This window comes from Nannospalax galili, unplaced genomic scaffold, assembly GCF_000622305.1.
Source record: "Nannospalax galili isolate Female #2095 unplaced genomic scaffold, S.galili_v1.0 scaffold386, whole genome shotgun sequence".
Classification (NCBI taxonomy): Eukaryota; Metazoa; Chordata; class Mammalia; order Rodentia; family Spalacidae; genus Nannospalax; species Nannospalax galili.
Window position 1 is genome coordinate 2,096,738 of NW_008356676.1, and position 15,928 is coordinate 2,112,665.

At 45.1% G+C, this 15,928-nt stretch overlaps 1 protein-coding gene across 6 annotated transcripts in view; it reads right to left on the bottom strand.

The window, feature by feature from the left end:
• Dgkh (diacylglycerol kinase eta) overlaps window positions 1-10,754 on the bottom strand; it is a 237,133-nt gene extending 226,379 nt beyond the window's left edge. For 3 of the 6 annotated variants that reach the window (XM_029556962.1, XM_008854686.3, XM_017794768.2), the window contains exon 1: window positions 1,543-1,968. In XM_029556962.1, the coding sequence (XP_029412822.1) occupies window positions 1,543-1,833 (291 nt within the window). In that variant the 5' untranslated portion in view covers window positions 1,834-1,968. Of the gene's footprint in view, window positions 1-1,542; window positions 1,969-2,371; window positions 2,668-10,440 lie in introns of those variants that run through there. The other 3 variants (XM_029556963.1, XM_029556960.1, XM_029556961.1) reach the window with 2 other exon arrangements.
• Window positions 10,755-15,928: the final 5,174 nt, after the last annotated feature.

The following is a 15,928-nucleotide window of genomic DNA, read 5'->3' on the forward strand; positions in this document are numbered from 1 at the left end:
CATTTGATGATTATCCATAATTGTGGCAAATATTTTTATTGGAAAGAAGGCAAAAAATAAATATGCTTTTTACATTTGTCTTCATAAATGCTTTATCTCAAAATTAAACACTATAATCTTAGCTATTAATGCAAGTTCATTAAACCTCCAAATTTTAGTGGCAGTACTTTCCAATAAATTTGTTGTTCAAACTTATTTACTCTATTCAATTTAGGACCTACTCTAAATTCTCTCCCAAACGATCTACATTCTATTAGCTAATTTTGATATTAATACACATGGAATTTTTACCATTTCATATAAATATATGCCATTTTCCAACTTGCCATTTTTCTCATTATTAACCAGTACTATGCGTTTTTTAAGTTAAGATTTTAAATGTTAAAGCACCATTAGGAAAAGTCCATATTGTTTATCTTTAATCGTCAAGAAATACTCTAAGTCCCAAATTATTTATTACATGTTCTAAAACTCAAAGGTCTCTATTTTTAAAAGTTGCAAGATGTAATTAAATCAATTGCAGAAACAATCCTTGACTTAAAGAGTCAAGTACATCTAAACAGCCACTGACCTGTGTACATCTGTTTATTCATCTTAGAAAGTAAGCAGGCAACGAAGACAAACAGTAATCCATGGGCATACAACAAAAATTGTTTTCATACAGGACTCCACTGAGAAAGCAATTTTCATGAAACTAGCTGTACAATGAATTGACTTTTGCAAGTATATTTGTAAAGGAGTACCCAATGATTTTACTGTTTTCTTCAAAATCTTCCTTAAAAGTCCCCCACTGATAAGTCTGTGAAGACTTTTAGACTAAGATGAACTTTACTATATAAATCCGTTAAAACCCATAAGCATTTATTTGCTTTGTGTATGTTCATGATCAAATGAAAGCTCAACTCTTGAGACCTCACAGGCCGGCATAACTCCCTAAACAGGTGTAACAGCACCACACCCACTCCGCATAGACTCCACGTCCCCTAAAGAGGTGACTTTTTAAGGAAGAACCACGGATGTGCGCTCTGAGCTCTGCCCTGAGTGGGATCCTGCGATACAAAGGCCTGGCCAGTGTCTTCGCACAGCACCCAATCAGCAGAAAAAGCGAGCAGGAGGCAGGGAAGCCGCCTGGTGTCACCCCCTTCCCGTTCTCTCAGGTTGGCCCATTGAGTAGCAGTGGGAAGGAACCCCCGCGTGCACCCAGCACCCTAGGCAGGTCGGCCTGCAAGTGCGCACATGAAACCGAACCACAGCTCCGCAGGCAAGAAAAAAAACAAACCCTAAACAGCCCTTTCAACTTCCCTAAGTGGGAACTCGTCATGGGGCTTGAATTTTTCCCACGCTCCCGCCAGGCCGCTCGCTCCAGCTCCGGGGTCTCCGCCAGCAGAGCGCTCGGAAACCGACCCCGGACGGGATTCCGTCCACCGCATCAGCGCGTTCCTGGCGCCCGGCCCCGCCCCCATCGAGGCCCCGCCCCTCCCAGGACCCAAGGGCACGCTCCCTCCACCCGCCGCTCCCGCAGGCCCGCGGGCCCCTTCTCACCTTGGTCCGGAGCTGCCCGGAGGTGGACACTTTGCGGATCAGTTTCTGGGGTCCCTCCTGCTCCGCCTCGCTGTCGGACGAATCCTCTCCCGCACCGGCTGAGGCAGCCGACTGAGTGACTGTGGCGCCCTCCCCGGTCGCCGCTCCTCCCGCGGCGTCGGGAGGGTGGTGCTGGCTGCCGGCCCCGGCCATCCTCTCCGACTCCTGCGGGGACATAGCAGCGCCCCGAGGGGCGGCGGTCAGAGGATAGGTCAGGCCAAGCGCCCGAACCCCGCGCCCAGCTGCCGCCATCTTCCGCTGTCCCAGCCGCCCAGCGGGGCGACGGGGCTGCGTGAGGACCACACGCGGGAGCCCCGGGGGAGCACCACCGGGTTCCTCTGCCCGCTTCCCAGCCGGCCTCCGCGAGGGGCACAGGGCACGCGGATCCCTGCTCACCTGCGCACCCAGCCTCGGGATGTTCTGGGGTTCCTGACCAGAATACGACCAGCACCGGGGTGCAAGGATGGAGGTCGTGCGGTGGATCAACCTCCCCCCTGCTCCTTCTAGGACTAGAAAGTCGAGAGGGACAGGAAATCTCCGCAGCCAGCCCCGACCGCAGGTCAGGCAGCGGCGATGCTCCTCCCTCGGGGGTGGGGAGGAAGGTCCAAGGCGTAAAAGGGAATCTGGAGCTTGCTCCTCCTGACTCCCTCTGGAGCACCCATCCACTTCCAGGACCCCGGCTCTCTCCAGACATTCGGACTTGTAGCACGGTCCCAGCTAAGTAGAAGTCCCCTCCATCCTGCAGACAGATGGTGTCTCACGACCCCCATTCCCCCTCGGAGGACCATACCTCTCCCGCCTTCGTGGGGAAGTTCGGGTCCTTTCGTCCCTCCCGACAGCGGTGTTTAGTTTCTGACCCACCCCCATCCGGCGCACACGGAAGAGAACAGCATTTTCCGGGAGGTTCAGCTCCGCTCTGAGAACTTTTCGTCCAAAAAGAGCGATTCCCTTTGGCTAACAGGAAACTGGGAAGGGCGTGGAGAGAGCGTAGAAACAAGAGAAGACACTTAGCCCAAGACTGTATGCTAAATGTCTAATCTGAAACGCTCATCCAGACTACCTAGAAGAAAACAAGGCACTCAGTTAGGTGAACAAAGTACGGGGTGGGGGGAGAATTGATCTTCTTTAAGGGAGTGACTTTAAATAGGCTGACTAGACTTCAGTGGATGGACTTGCATGGAAGAAAGTTAGGAGACACTTACTTTACACAATGAGAAACTCTGGAGTCCTGGGAGAGCCACTCCCTAGCCCGGACCAGAGCTGGAGGAAATGGGATCAACAGGCTGAAGCCGCTAGCTCTGGAACCATCCTGGGCAAGCAACTTAAGCACAATTGGGAAGAGCAGCCTCTCTACTGAGAGCACATCAGCCTCAGAAAACTTAATACTGGTCTTGGACCGTTGGTAGAGAAGATACTAAAATGGCAAGTTCCAGTTGTCACCAAAGAGAACTCCACACTGGTGTTTTTTTTTAAATTAGGTAAGATGTCCCCACCAGACTGGGGGGGGGGGGGCGGGATTCTCTACCAGGGTTGAGCAGTGAATCTCTCTAGCTGATCCCTGCCATTCAGTGTTCATTCCTTTCCTATTTGGTCAGTTGACTTGACCTTTAAAGCTCCTCCAATCTAAGATTCTGGGTTTTCTTTGTATTTTTTTCCTTAGTTGCACTCTTTTTTTTTTAAGTTTTATATAATTTTATTTCTATATTAAATGATGTTTTTTACTTCTTCTTTGAATTATTTATTTACTTTTATGGGGCTTTTGGCTACTCTAACATTACCCCCCTCTGAAGAGATATCCCTAAAATATTTTAAGGATTAGGTACAAGCTCCCAAATACCCTAGTTGCATTCTTACTCCCCAAAATTTGATCTCTGTGTTAGCACTGTCAGCTCTAAGAGATTTAGAAATGATATGCAATCCCAATACTGTAATTACATTGTCAATTAAATATATTAACATGTAAAATGTGTTTAGATCCTTCAGCACAAGAGATGACTGCCATGTTACATGAACATAAAGACTATTTCTCCAGTTTCAATCTTTAGGAGTGGGGCAAAATGGACTTCCAGAGTCCTTATGGCCCTCTAAATATGAAATTCTGTGTCTACAAGAACATTTTTCTGGGAAAGCTTTAGGAAAAAACACTGGCCTTGAATGGGGATATAGCTCAGTTGTAGACTTCTTGCCTAGTGTGCACAAAGTCCATCAACAGCCAAAATCAAAATAATGGCCTTTATACCCAGCCAGCTGTTTGGTAATAGACAAGTCTAATGGTTTGGCAGCACTCATAAACACCCCCTAGTAAAGGGTCTTTGTGAGGAAACTGAGAGCACAAACTAGGACCAAAGTAAAAAACAAGTCATTACTATTCTAATGTTCTTACTTTGCCACACTGTATAACAAAAGTCAGTCTGTCAGTTATCACTACTATCCATGCGTTAAACCTTGAGGTTTTATATAGCAGCATATTCCAGGATCCAGGCAGAGGTGAAGTAAACTGAAAGACCCATTCTAATGGTCATGCCTATTTTCTAAGAAGAGTGTGGATTAAGTTTCTCATTCTTTGATTCAAAAGCTGATTGCTTAGATACTTTAGAAGAGCTTCCTATCCAGGAGCTGGGCAATTCCTGCTTAATTCTTCAAAGTACAGGTGTTTGTTACTTGTAAAATTTTAGCCTTGAAGCCAGCTCTGCTCTTCAAAGAGTCCTGTAGCAAGTTCTAAAACTTGTGCCTTGAAAGCAAAGCCCATCTAAGACTGTTCATGCTAAATAAATGACTGTTGCTCTACAATATTTACAACACACAGGAAACTGAGGATCACAAGAAACTTTGTATAGGCAAAGGAAGGAATGCTGTCTCGTTTGCCATAAAAAGCAGTGCATGAAAAACCCTGGTTGAAGACTGTCTCTCCTGAGAAACAGTCCAGGAATCCCCAACTTAAATACCTGACCTACTGGCTGCTTTTCACATCTTAAAATTTCAAGAATGAATATCCAATCTATACCAACTGTAATACACTTCACCTTTTGTTTAATTTTGTTTTGTTTTGAGACAGTCTCAGTGCACCTCAGGCTGGCCTGGAACTCAACTGTAGCCCAATCTGACTTTAAAGTTGTGGTAATTCTCCTTCCTCATCCTCCCCATGCTGAGATTACAGGCCTGTACCATCACAACTTCATCTCTCTTAAAAGTAGTACAGCAATGTCAAGATCTCAGTTTCTTAACAATTTTAATGTAGTTCAAAATGGCAATTGAAAGAAATCTCAAATATGTGGCATATTGCCTTATTTGATTAATAAAAACTTCCTTGCCTTTCTCCTTAGTGTTTTAAGATTTTCAAATAATTTCTTAGATGCTGCTTACATTTTTTTTTATTATTGTTACTTTCAAATTTCTTTGTGGAACACATCACCGACATACTACTATTAAAAATGTGGATGTAGGAAGCTGAGGCAGGAGGACTGCCAACAGCTTGAGGCCATCCTGGGTTACCCAGGATCACACAACAAGACCTTGTCTCCAAAGAGAACAACAACAACAACAAAATGTGGATACTGTACAAATCATATATTTAGGATGAAATGGAAATAAGTGAAACCAACTATTAATTAGTTTTCTATGTAATGAGGTCTGCCCCCTCACCCCTTTTTTTGAGACGTGGGTCTCATTGTGTAACTCTAGCTAGCCTGGTAACTGGCTACATAGAGAGGGCTGGCCTTGAACTCGCAGAGATCTACCAGCTTCTACTTTCTGAGCCCTGAAATTAAAAGCATGCAGCACCACACAGTTGGCCCTCCTGCCCCATTTTTTAGCAGTCCATCATCTTAACCACTCAGCTACCTCATCAGTGCCTGCCCCATGTTTTTAAAAAGCGTAAGTCACAGCTAAATATCATGCTGATTAAAACTTTTTAAATGCCTGTATATTACCATCTACAAAGGCAGTTTTGAATCATATTACCACTATTAATTTTAAAAAACTGGATCATTGATAGTCACTTGCAATGTTTAATCCCTGTATGTTCTATGGCTTTACATTCAAATTATAAAATAATGTGCAGAGAGCTACATGTTATACCTTGAAAAACACAAGTAGGTACTTAAGGGCCACCATGTTTCAGGACTCATGTTCTTAATCAGTACAGAACCAAAACACAAGTTGAGTAGGTACAGGCCTGGAATCTGCTTTGACTAAAATTGTAGAACTATTTCCATAATACACTACTTATTTATTACATGTTCAGAATTCAACATTCAAAAGTATACCATTGAAATTTCCTTGTTACCTGAATAAAAAAAAAAACATTTAAACTTCAATAGTGCTATCAATTATATAAACAGCCTTTCATCCTTGCACATAAGGCAAAAATCTTTCATTACCTAGCAGACTACATAACTATGTTACCGCTCATTTATATTTTGACCTTTTTGCTTTGAAATCCTTCCATTTCTAAGTGTCCATTAATACTAAAAGCCAATTGATATAAAAATCATTTGGGGGCCAGGTGTGATGGCACATGCCTTTAATCCCAGCACTCGGGAGGCAGAGGGAGGCCGATCTCTGTGAGTTCAGGGCCAGCCTGGTCTACATAGTGAATTCCAGGACAGCTGGGGCTACAGGGAGACCCTGTCTCAAAAAGACCAAAAACTAAAAATCATTTGGAAATAAAAAACAATTTTAGGAAATTAAATAGACTCAAGCATCCCTCTAATAAAAACTTCTGTAAATACTCCTACACATTTAAATTTTGCTAGAATTCTACCTACCTATTCGCTCCCTCCCTCCCACCCAAGATAGTGTTGTGATTAAGAACTACTCTGCTAAACAGCTTCCTACCCACCCATAGCCAACAGCAAAATACTGTGAGAAAGAGAAAGAAAGAAAAAGAGAGACAGAGACAGAGACACATACTGGGGATGACTCAGGGTCATCATCGTATGTGCTAGGTAAGTGCTCTATCATTGAACTACATCCTAGCCCCCAAATACTTTTTTTTTCTTGATTTTTTGATACAGGGTCTCAGTATGCAACCCAAGCTGACCCTAAACTCTCCTTCCTCACTAACTGCTGTGATTCCAGCACCATGCCCAGCTCCCCAAATACTCCGATTTGAAGCTTAAGTAATGCCTGTATTGTCACTGACACTTGATTATATTCTAAAACTGGCATCAAAGAAAACAGAGAAACTTACGTGCTATCATTTATCTTCTCTAGGCTCAATACACAGCCGGAGTAATCTAAACAAAGCTAGGAATTTTAATATTCTGATTTAACTAAATAATTTCAACCCCTCACTTGAAGAATGTCCTGAAGTCCCAGAAACACCCTCAGCTCCAGACATGGGGACATTTTAGACAGCTATTGTTTCTCTACAAGTAGCCACATCAATTTCCAAGAAATCATTTGCTTTTCTGTCTGCATAGTAGAAATCATAACATCATGGTTTAGGCTTCATCAGAGAAGAATGACAAGAGAAATCCTTACATGTACCCACCGTTGCGTGCAGTAATCCCACTTACTTAGTACTGAATAGTCCTTTTTATAAATGTAAATTTGCAAGCTTTTACAGTAAAGCATTAAGTTCCCTATATTTGAATCTTAAGATTTTAAAGAACTTAGAAATGGAGTCCAAGTGAAAACAAGTATTCTTTTTAGTGTGTTGTTTGTTTTTAAGAGTGGAAGGATTTATTTTGGCTCATGGTTGGACAGGATACATTCTATCTTGGTGGGGAAAGTGTGGTGGCTGGGGCTCAGTCTATGGTGGCCTGAGCGTGGAAGAGCTGCATGTTCTGTGGCACCCACCAGGAAGCAAAGAGCAAAAACTGCTATTGTTTTTTGTTTTGTTTCTGTTTTTGTATTGGGAAGAACAGGGTCTTCTTGTAGCCCCAGCTGGCCTGGAACTTGCTATGTGGACCAGGCTGGCCTCAATCTCACAGAGATTCACCTGCCCCTGCCTCCCAAGTGCATACACCATACCTAGTGAAAACAGGTATTTTCTTTTTAAATATTTTATTTATTATTTTTATTTTATATGTATGAATGTATTGCCTGCATGTATGTAAGTGCACCTGTGTCGTGCAGTACTCACAGAGGACGGAAGAGGGCATCGGTTCCCTTGGAACTGGAGTTGCAGATAGCTGTTAGCAGATATGTTCGTACTAGGAATTGAATTCAGGTCCTCTTCAAGAGCAGCCAGTGCTCTTATAACCTCTGGGACATCTCTCTAGCCCCAAAAAAGGTATTCTTAACCCGATTGTCTGAGTGTGCATAGATTGGCTTTAGGAAACCTGATTCCCTTGAAATTGTGCTCAAATCCATGGGCATATAAAAGTGTGTGTGTAAGTTAATGATGTCATAACCATCTTAGTTTCTGAGTACACTGTGTGATGCTACAATGACTAAACATGACATTTCTCAGAACTTGTCCCATCTGCTAAGTGGTGCTTGACTATATATCATAAAGGTCCATTTGTGAAGGAAAATTCATATTCTTAGAGGGATCACTGACCCAAACAAGTATCAAGAATCTCATTGTTGAGAGATCCATCCTGCCTGTAGTCCTAGCACTCAGGAGGCTGAGGCAAGAACACTGCAGGGAGTTCCAGGTGGGACTACAGTGTGAGACTCTGTCTCAAACACAAAAAAAATAAAAAAAAAAACTGATTTTGATGGACCCAGGTTCCTTCAAAACATATTAGATTAAGCTAATGACTTCCCCTTTGTTCCACATGCCTGAAAGGTCTAATTTAATGACTTCTTTCACTAATGCATTCTTTTTCTTGTATATGCTACTTTTTTTAAGCAGGGGATAACTTTAAAAGCTGAAAGAATTCCCTTTATGCTTTCTTATTTTATTTATTATTTTTATTTTATGTCTATGCATGCATTGCCTGCATGTAGGTAAGTGTACTGGTGTCGTGCAATGTCTTCAGAGGTCAGAAGAAGCTGCCGGATCCCCTGGAACTGGAGTACAGACAACTGTCAGCTGCCATGTGGGTGCTGGGAATTGAAACTGGGTCTTTTGCAAGAACAGCCAGTGTTCTTAACCCCTGAGCCATCTCTCCAGCCCCTCCCTTTATTCATTCTTAAATAAACTTTGTAGTTATTACATGTGTGACCACAAGGTTCACAATAAGATCACTTACCAGAAATATTTTATGCTATACACTTAAACACAGTTTCTGGATGATATGAATATGTGAAACAAGTTATTTTGTTTAGCAAAGACTATAAGCTTTCTGAGGACAAAACTCTTGTGTCTGAGTTGTTGACTGAGTTGTTACCCAAACATCACAGAACGTGATAGGTGCTTGATAAAAGTATCTGCTGAGCAAATAAAAGGCCTTTGGTGTTTCATGAAAATAAGGCTACTTTTTAATGAGTTCCACAGGCTGGATAAAGTGTCACCACTGGTTCACACACCTCTATGAAGGTTTTAAAAGTACCTGTGGGGAGGCTACTACCGAATATTTTCTGTGAAAATAAATAAGCCCTTTGGTTCTTACAGCTGGAGAAGTAAAGGGAGGAGGAGTTTTTCTCTAATTTTTTTCTAAATGCAAAGTGGTTCTGGCATCAGCACTCAAAGAGAATCACTAGACATTACTGTGTTTCTCCATTGTGATTGGTGTGGGCTTATAGGACTTCCTATAATAAAGTTCAAAAGAGGTCACAGGATTTAATTCTCAGTTATCTGAAATGTCAAAATTGAACTGTATTTTTAATCAAGAATAACTTACTCCCCAGTGATAACCACAGAAGAGAGAAGGGCAGATGGGCGACCTAACGTTCAAATTCACAGAAGCAAAGACAGCTGCAGATGCAGATGGATCAGAATCTAAGGACACTCCTGAAAGGTCAGGAAACAGGAGGCAGGGAAACGTACCCTAGGCGAAAGGGCTGAAAGTCTATGGATTAGAAAAGGAAAGGAGAACCAAGCCTAGTACCTGACAGAAGGCCCACCTGAGCACAGGGGCTCCCTGAGAAAATTGCATTCGAACAGCAAGGATGAAACCAGACATTTCGGACGGGACTTTTGAGGCAGGTTCATGATTTCAACCAAAAGGGAGTAGCGAAAGTCCAGATATCCTGCCAGGGCGTGGACAGCCAAAATTCTATACCCACACAAGATTACAGGGGTCTGCGTGGGGTGGGGATTCCTGGGTGGACTCCCCGGAGGGATACGAGACGGTTCTGTTTGAGACGGAAGAAGGAAGTTTAAAGGAGTTTGAGGAACAAATCCAAAAACCCCCGGGACTCCTAATTATCACCGTGGCAGACACGACACACACGCACTATTCTGGACCCCTAAAATGACTCAGTCTCCGCGTGGCGTGTGCTGCGAAATCCCAAGCGAAAGCAAAGTTAGCTTGTCACTCCACCCGGGGCCAAACATCTTGACCCCTGAAGCAGCCCGGGGCAGAAGCGGCGGACAGGAGTCAGGCTTCGCCCACCAACAGCCTCCGGAGGCTGCGGTCCCGGGAACCTCCGCGCCCAGGTGACTGCCAGGGCGCGGTCTCCCGAGGCGAGCCCGATCCCCTCCCGGCACCACACGCTGACCGCGCAACCGTCCGATCTCCTCTCCCCAGGCCGCCACTGCACGCTCGGAAACCCAGAGAAAAGTTGGGAAGTGGATGAAGCGCGGAAACCGTCCTTGAGAGACGGTCACCCGAGGCCCCTCGGACAAAGGCGCTCAGGGCGGCGCGCGAGGAGGAGCCCGGACGACTGAGGAAGCGCTGGCCCGGCTGGGAAGCAGCTGGGGACCTCATCCCCGGCCATTTCCTGAACGGAACCCGGGCCGGGAGGGAGGAGAGCAGGGGACAAGGGGACAAGAGGGAGGGGTGGGCGGCGCGCGGTACCCACCGGTTCCTCCCAGGCCGGGCTGCGGGCGCCGAGCGCCGGGCGCACGTGCTGCGGCTCCATCGCGCCGGCCCGCGCCTGGCCGCCCGGGACGCACCGAGCCTGGCCGCCGCCGCTGGATGCGCCTCCTTCGCTGCGATCGCTGTCGCCACCGCCCAGGCCCCCTCCCGGGGCCAGCCACCAGCCCTCCGCTGGTCTCCGGTTTCCGCCGAGCTCTCCCGCCCCCGCACCGGTCCCTTCCTCCTCCGCTGCCTCCTCCTCCTCCTTCTCCGGCGTCCCGCTCCCCGGCGCGGCTGCTAGCGCTCGGCTCCCCACCGCAGCCGCCGCCGCCGCCGCCGCCGCCGCCGCCGCCGCCTCCCACGGCTACAGAATCCGCCCCTAGCTCCTTCCTCCGCCCCCGGCTCCCTCCCCTTTTCCTTCAGCCGCCCCCTCCTCCCGGCGGGCGGCCCGGGACGCACGTGACCCCCCTGCCAGGCCTTATAAGGCGCGGAACCGAAAGCGGCCGCCGGGTGGTCACAGGCTCGGGGCAGTGACGGCAGGGACAGAGGTGGCCTGCGCCCCTGGTCCGGCGTCCACTGGGCTCGCGGGGAGCATCACAGGCAGCTCAGGGCTAGGTAGCCCGACCCCCGGGGACGCCTCCCAGAGTCCCTCTCCGGCTGCCTCCAGCCTTCCAGACGCCCATAGTCTGTGCCCACCTTTGTCCAAAAGCTGCCTGCCTGCGCCTGCCCTCCGGCTCCCCGAGCTGAGGCTGGAGCGAAATCATACCGGACAGTGACTGCCTTCAACCCTGCGAGGCAGAGCTTCGCACCCCAGAACCGGTCCCCAGCCAGCAGAGCCAGAGAAGGGTTACTCTGCCAGGTTGAGAAGACTGGGGATGGGCTACCGTCTGCAAGAGAGGTTAGTTAGGCTTAGGGAGTCCTGCTTTTATTCGTTTTCAGTAGCTAATATGGTTTCGTGAAACGAAAAACAGCTAAGGAGCAGGTCTGCGGTCCACTCAAATTAGCGTGACACTCAAATTAGGGACAGGGGTCTTCGTAGAGAGCGCTCAGATGGTAAGTCTCTTCTGGCTGCCCTCGGAGGAGGGGGATTGCAAGTAGCGCTTCAGCTCATCTTTCTGGAGTGAATGAAGATTTCCTTCCATCTAGTTCCACCCCAGCAGTGCCTGCCTTTACACAGGTCATTTCTTCTCCTGGACTTTCGGATTTCTGTCAGCATCTTCTCGTGGTCTTTAATTTGGTCAGATGCATTCACAGGTTTTGAAATCGAAAATTCAAAGTCACTGACTGGATCCAGCATGCTCCGCAAGTCATTCTGATTTCAGTGCCCATCACTCCACTGAGGCTACACTGACATAGATGACCTAATGGATGTGAAGATCCCTGAACCACGGATACTTTCTAATTCTCGTGTTATAAGACGTGTCTACGAAGTTTGTCATTGTTGACTAGATTTTTTTCCTGAATCTGTCCTTCAAATTGGCCCCTTGTCAATTGGGTCTTCATACTGTCTATGTCTTGTTTAGTTTCCTCTTACTTGCTGAGGCACCTAGGTAGTCTTGGTCTGTTTCTAATGAGGGTGGGGTAGGGGGAAATGAGTGGTCTGTCAGATCCTGTCTTCCCTTGCTTTCAGTTACCAACCAGATGCTGAGAACTCACAAATTTCCATTTCTTGAATTTCTGATCATATTGCCTCTACCTCTGGGATTACAGGTATAAGCTGGGGCTCAAACCCAGGGCTTCATGAACGCTAAGCAAGCACTCTACCAACTGAGCTATATGCCCAGCCCAGAGCCAACTTTTCAACCAAAAAGTTTCTACCTTGGGACTGGAGAGATGACTCAGTGGCAAGAGCACTTGTTGCTCTTACAAAGGACGAGGTTGGGTTTCCAGAACCCACACAGCAGCTAACAATGGTCAATAACTCCAGTACCAGGGGGTCCAACACCTTCTGGCCTCTGTGGACAGGCACTACACGCATGTGATGCACTTACATAAATGCAGGCAAAACACTCATACACATAAAATAATAACAAACGTTTTTAAAAAAGAAATATCTGCCTCAACCCCCTCAGGCCTTAAACTCAATCTAAAACAACTGAGCTTTCCTGACAGCTGATTTTTTAAAATTATGTATTTACTAACCACATGATTAGAAGAAGCATTTCATTACAGCTTTAACATATTCAATAACAATTTCTAGAGCAAAGATACCTCTTTCAAAAGTGGCTGTAAATTTTTAGGTTCACAGTTGAATTAATACCATTATACAATATTGAACTCAGTATAAACCCTATAAGACATAAAATTGAATGTTTTAACCTTTAACAAAGATCTCCATTTCATTTTAAAATAAACTGATTCCTACAGACTTAATGCTACTAGCATGTTTGCATATGTGTCTCTAATCTCTATGCATCTGATTATTACTAGTCACAGTGAGTTACTCTCGGATCCTTGGCACCTGAGTATGGATAGAAAATCATTAGGTAGATTTCAATGGTAATGTTTATCACCTCTACTAATTAACATGAAGTAAATTTTTATGCTTCTTCCTCAAATATAACTCATTTTTTAAATTTGTTGATTTTTTTGTGTGTATATCATACAGAACATCCCAATCTTATTCATTTATATACTCACTTCCCAAATGGCACCCTCCCATAACCACACACACACACACACACACACACACACACACACACACACACTGGAGCCCATATACTCTGACAGCTGATTTTTTTCTCTCTTTTGTCTCATGCTCAATAAATGTCACCACAATTCACTTAGTCATGCAAAGGAGAAGCCAAAACTTATCCTAGGCTCCTTTCTTCTGTTGTTTCCCCCTCTGGATGGTTCCCCTTTGTTACCTCTCCATTTCCCTGCTCTGGCCTGGTTTAAAGTCCCCTGTTTCCAGCTCCTAAAGCTTTGCATTACTTTCCTTACTAGTTTTTCATTTTTATTTGTGTGTGAGCACATGTGCGCATGTACACACAGGGAGGTCGGAGAACAACTTTCCGGAGTCTCGCCTTTCACTATTTGGGTTCTGGGAATCGAACTCAGGTCATCAGGCTTGGCAACAGGTACATCTACCAACTGAGCCATCTCTCTGGCTTTACTTTCCTTATTAGTTGTGCTGCCTCTACATTGACTATTTCTCTATCTGCCATCACTTTCACCATCACCAAAGTTAGCCTCCTAAAGGATAAAATTAAAGAATAATTCCAGTGGCTGCCTTTACCTGCAGGTTAAAGTCTTAACATCTTAGTCAGTGCCTACTTTGCCAGTTTCATCAAACACTGAGTTCTTACAGGCAGCCCTCTCAGGCGACTTATTCTGTGTCCTTCCTGGAATGTCCTTCCTCTTACCCAGTCTGTCAAACGCCTGTCCATCTTTCAGTGTTCACTCTAAGGGTCACCCTTCTTGTGAAATTATTCCTGACCCTCTTGCATGTTGCAACTTTCTCTACACTAAATGCCATCTCTGACACCCGCCCCCCATCATAATGCCTTAGAAGACTTCTTTGAACTTGGTTTTTACATATAATCTCTCTGAGAGCAAACATTATAACTGACTTACTCCATCTTCCTCACTTCCAATGCAGTTCTTGACACATACCAGATGTTTCTCAAATGTTCATTGAAAGAATCAATTATATGATATAGTTTGAGGTATATTTTTGAGGCTCTAGGAAATCAGTTCCTCACCCATTGTCCCATTTGATTCTCAGAACCCACCTGGAACTAGAGCTGTTAACCACCATGTGGCTGTTGGGAATGGAACCCGAGTCTTCCACAAGAGCAGCCAGGGCTCTTAACCACTGAGCCATCTCTCCAGCCCCTGAAACTAAATTTAAAGTGATTATTCATGGCTACAGAGAGGCCCTGTCTAAAAAGAGGCAGAAGGGAAATTACACAACCCAAGTGCTCTTACATGCATGCAGGCAGAACAGTCATACACATAAAAAATAAAATAATAATAAAGTAAAAGCTGGGTGTGGTGGTGCATGCCTTTAATCAGAGCACTTCGAAAAACAGAGGCAAGCAGATCTCTGAGTACTCAGCAGTAAAGAGCACTGCTACTCTTACAGAGGACCTGGGTTCAGTTCCCAGTATCCACTTGGTGGTAAGTCCAGTTCTGGGGGATCAAACGCCCTCTTCTGGCCTCCAGAGACACTAGGCATGCACATGGTGCACATACATACATGCAGGAACACACACACACACACACACACACACACACACACACACAAATAAAATAAGTCTTTAAAAAATTGAATTAAGGAAAGGAGGAATTGATTTAAAGAGGAAAAGGAGGAGGAGATTAGAGAGAGACTCCCATCCCCTTTCTGCCATGTGATATTAATGAGAGGATAGGGCAATCTATGAGGAAGAAGGCTCTCACTCACCAGACACCAGATCTCTCTAGGCTCAGTCTTGGACTTCCCACCAGAACTGTAAGAATTTTTTTTGTTATTTACAACCTGTCTAATTAATAGTGTATTTTATTAGCAGTCAGGACAGACTCAAGCATCTATCCATTGTTTTCTCACCTTAAATTCTGTTCTGTATGCTATAATCGTCCTCTTTTCATTACTGGTTGCCTAGTATAGATCTTTATTCTTTCCAGCATTCCAAGTCATTGTGTTTCAAGTGTGTCTTATGAATTAACAGTTAAACCTGGGTGTGGTAGCACTCACCTTTAATTCTGACTGAGTCAGGTGAATCTCCATGAGTTTGAGGCCAGGCAGGGCTACGCAGTGAGACCCTGTCTCAAAACATAAAACCCAAAATAAAACAACAAAAATAAACGGTTAAATTTTAATATTGTAGAACTATTCTGAGAACTCACTTTTAGTGTTTTGTAAGAACGCTTTCTTCCTACTGTCCCTGACCCCCCCACACACACACACAGTGCATCCTTCTCAAGGGACAGAAGCATCAGTGGTTCAGATTGGCAGATGTCTCTTATTCCACAGTGCATCCCTCTCATATACCTTTGACCTTATCCACACAAGGGAAACTTATGGTGCAATGTCTGCTATAAGAAGGAAGAGGAGGAGGAAGAGAACTAGCCTACCATCTTAAGGCCTAGACCCTGCACAGACACACATGCCATCTGGGACACACCATTGGCAAGAACTCAGTTACAGGACCACTTAGCACAAAGAAAGAAAAATGAGCTCACAAATCTCAGCCACAAGTCTAGCACTATAGAGGATAAAACAGACCTGGGAGAAAAACCAGCACTATCTGTCACATCATGATTTTGTATTTATTTAAGTTTTTCTTTGCTTCTCTTTTCTCCTACTTGCCTTATAGTTCCCCTTTCTAAATGCTTGAACTGATTTGAACTTTATACCTTCTAGTTCAATTCTGAATACTTACCCTAAAAATACTAACACTTATACTTAATATCCAGTATAATGACTATCTCTACCATCTCCTACCAGTACAATCTTGAACAAACAAAAATACTTTAACTCTCAAGTTCCC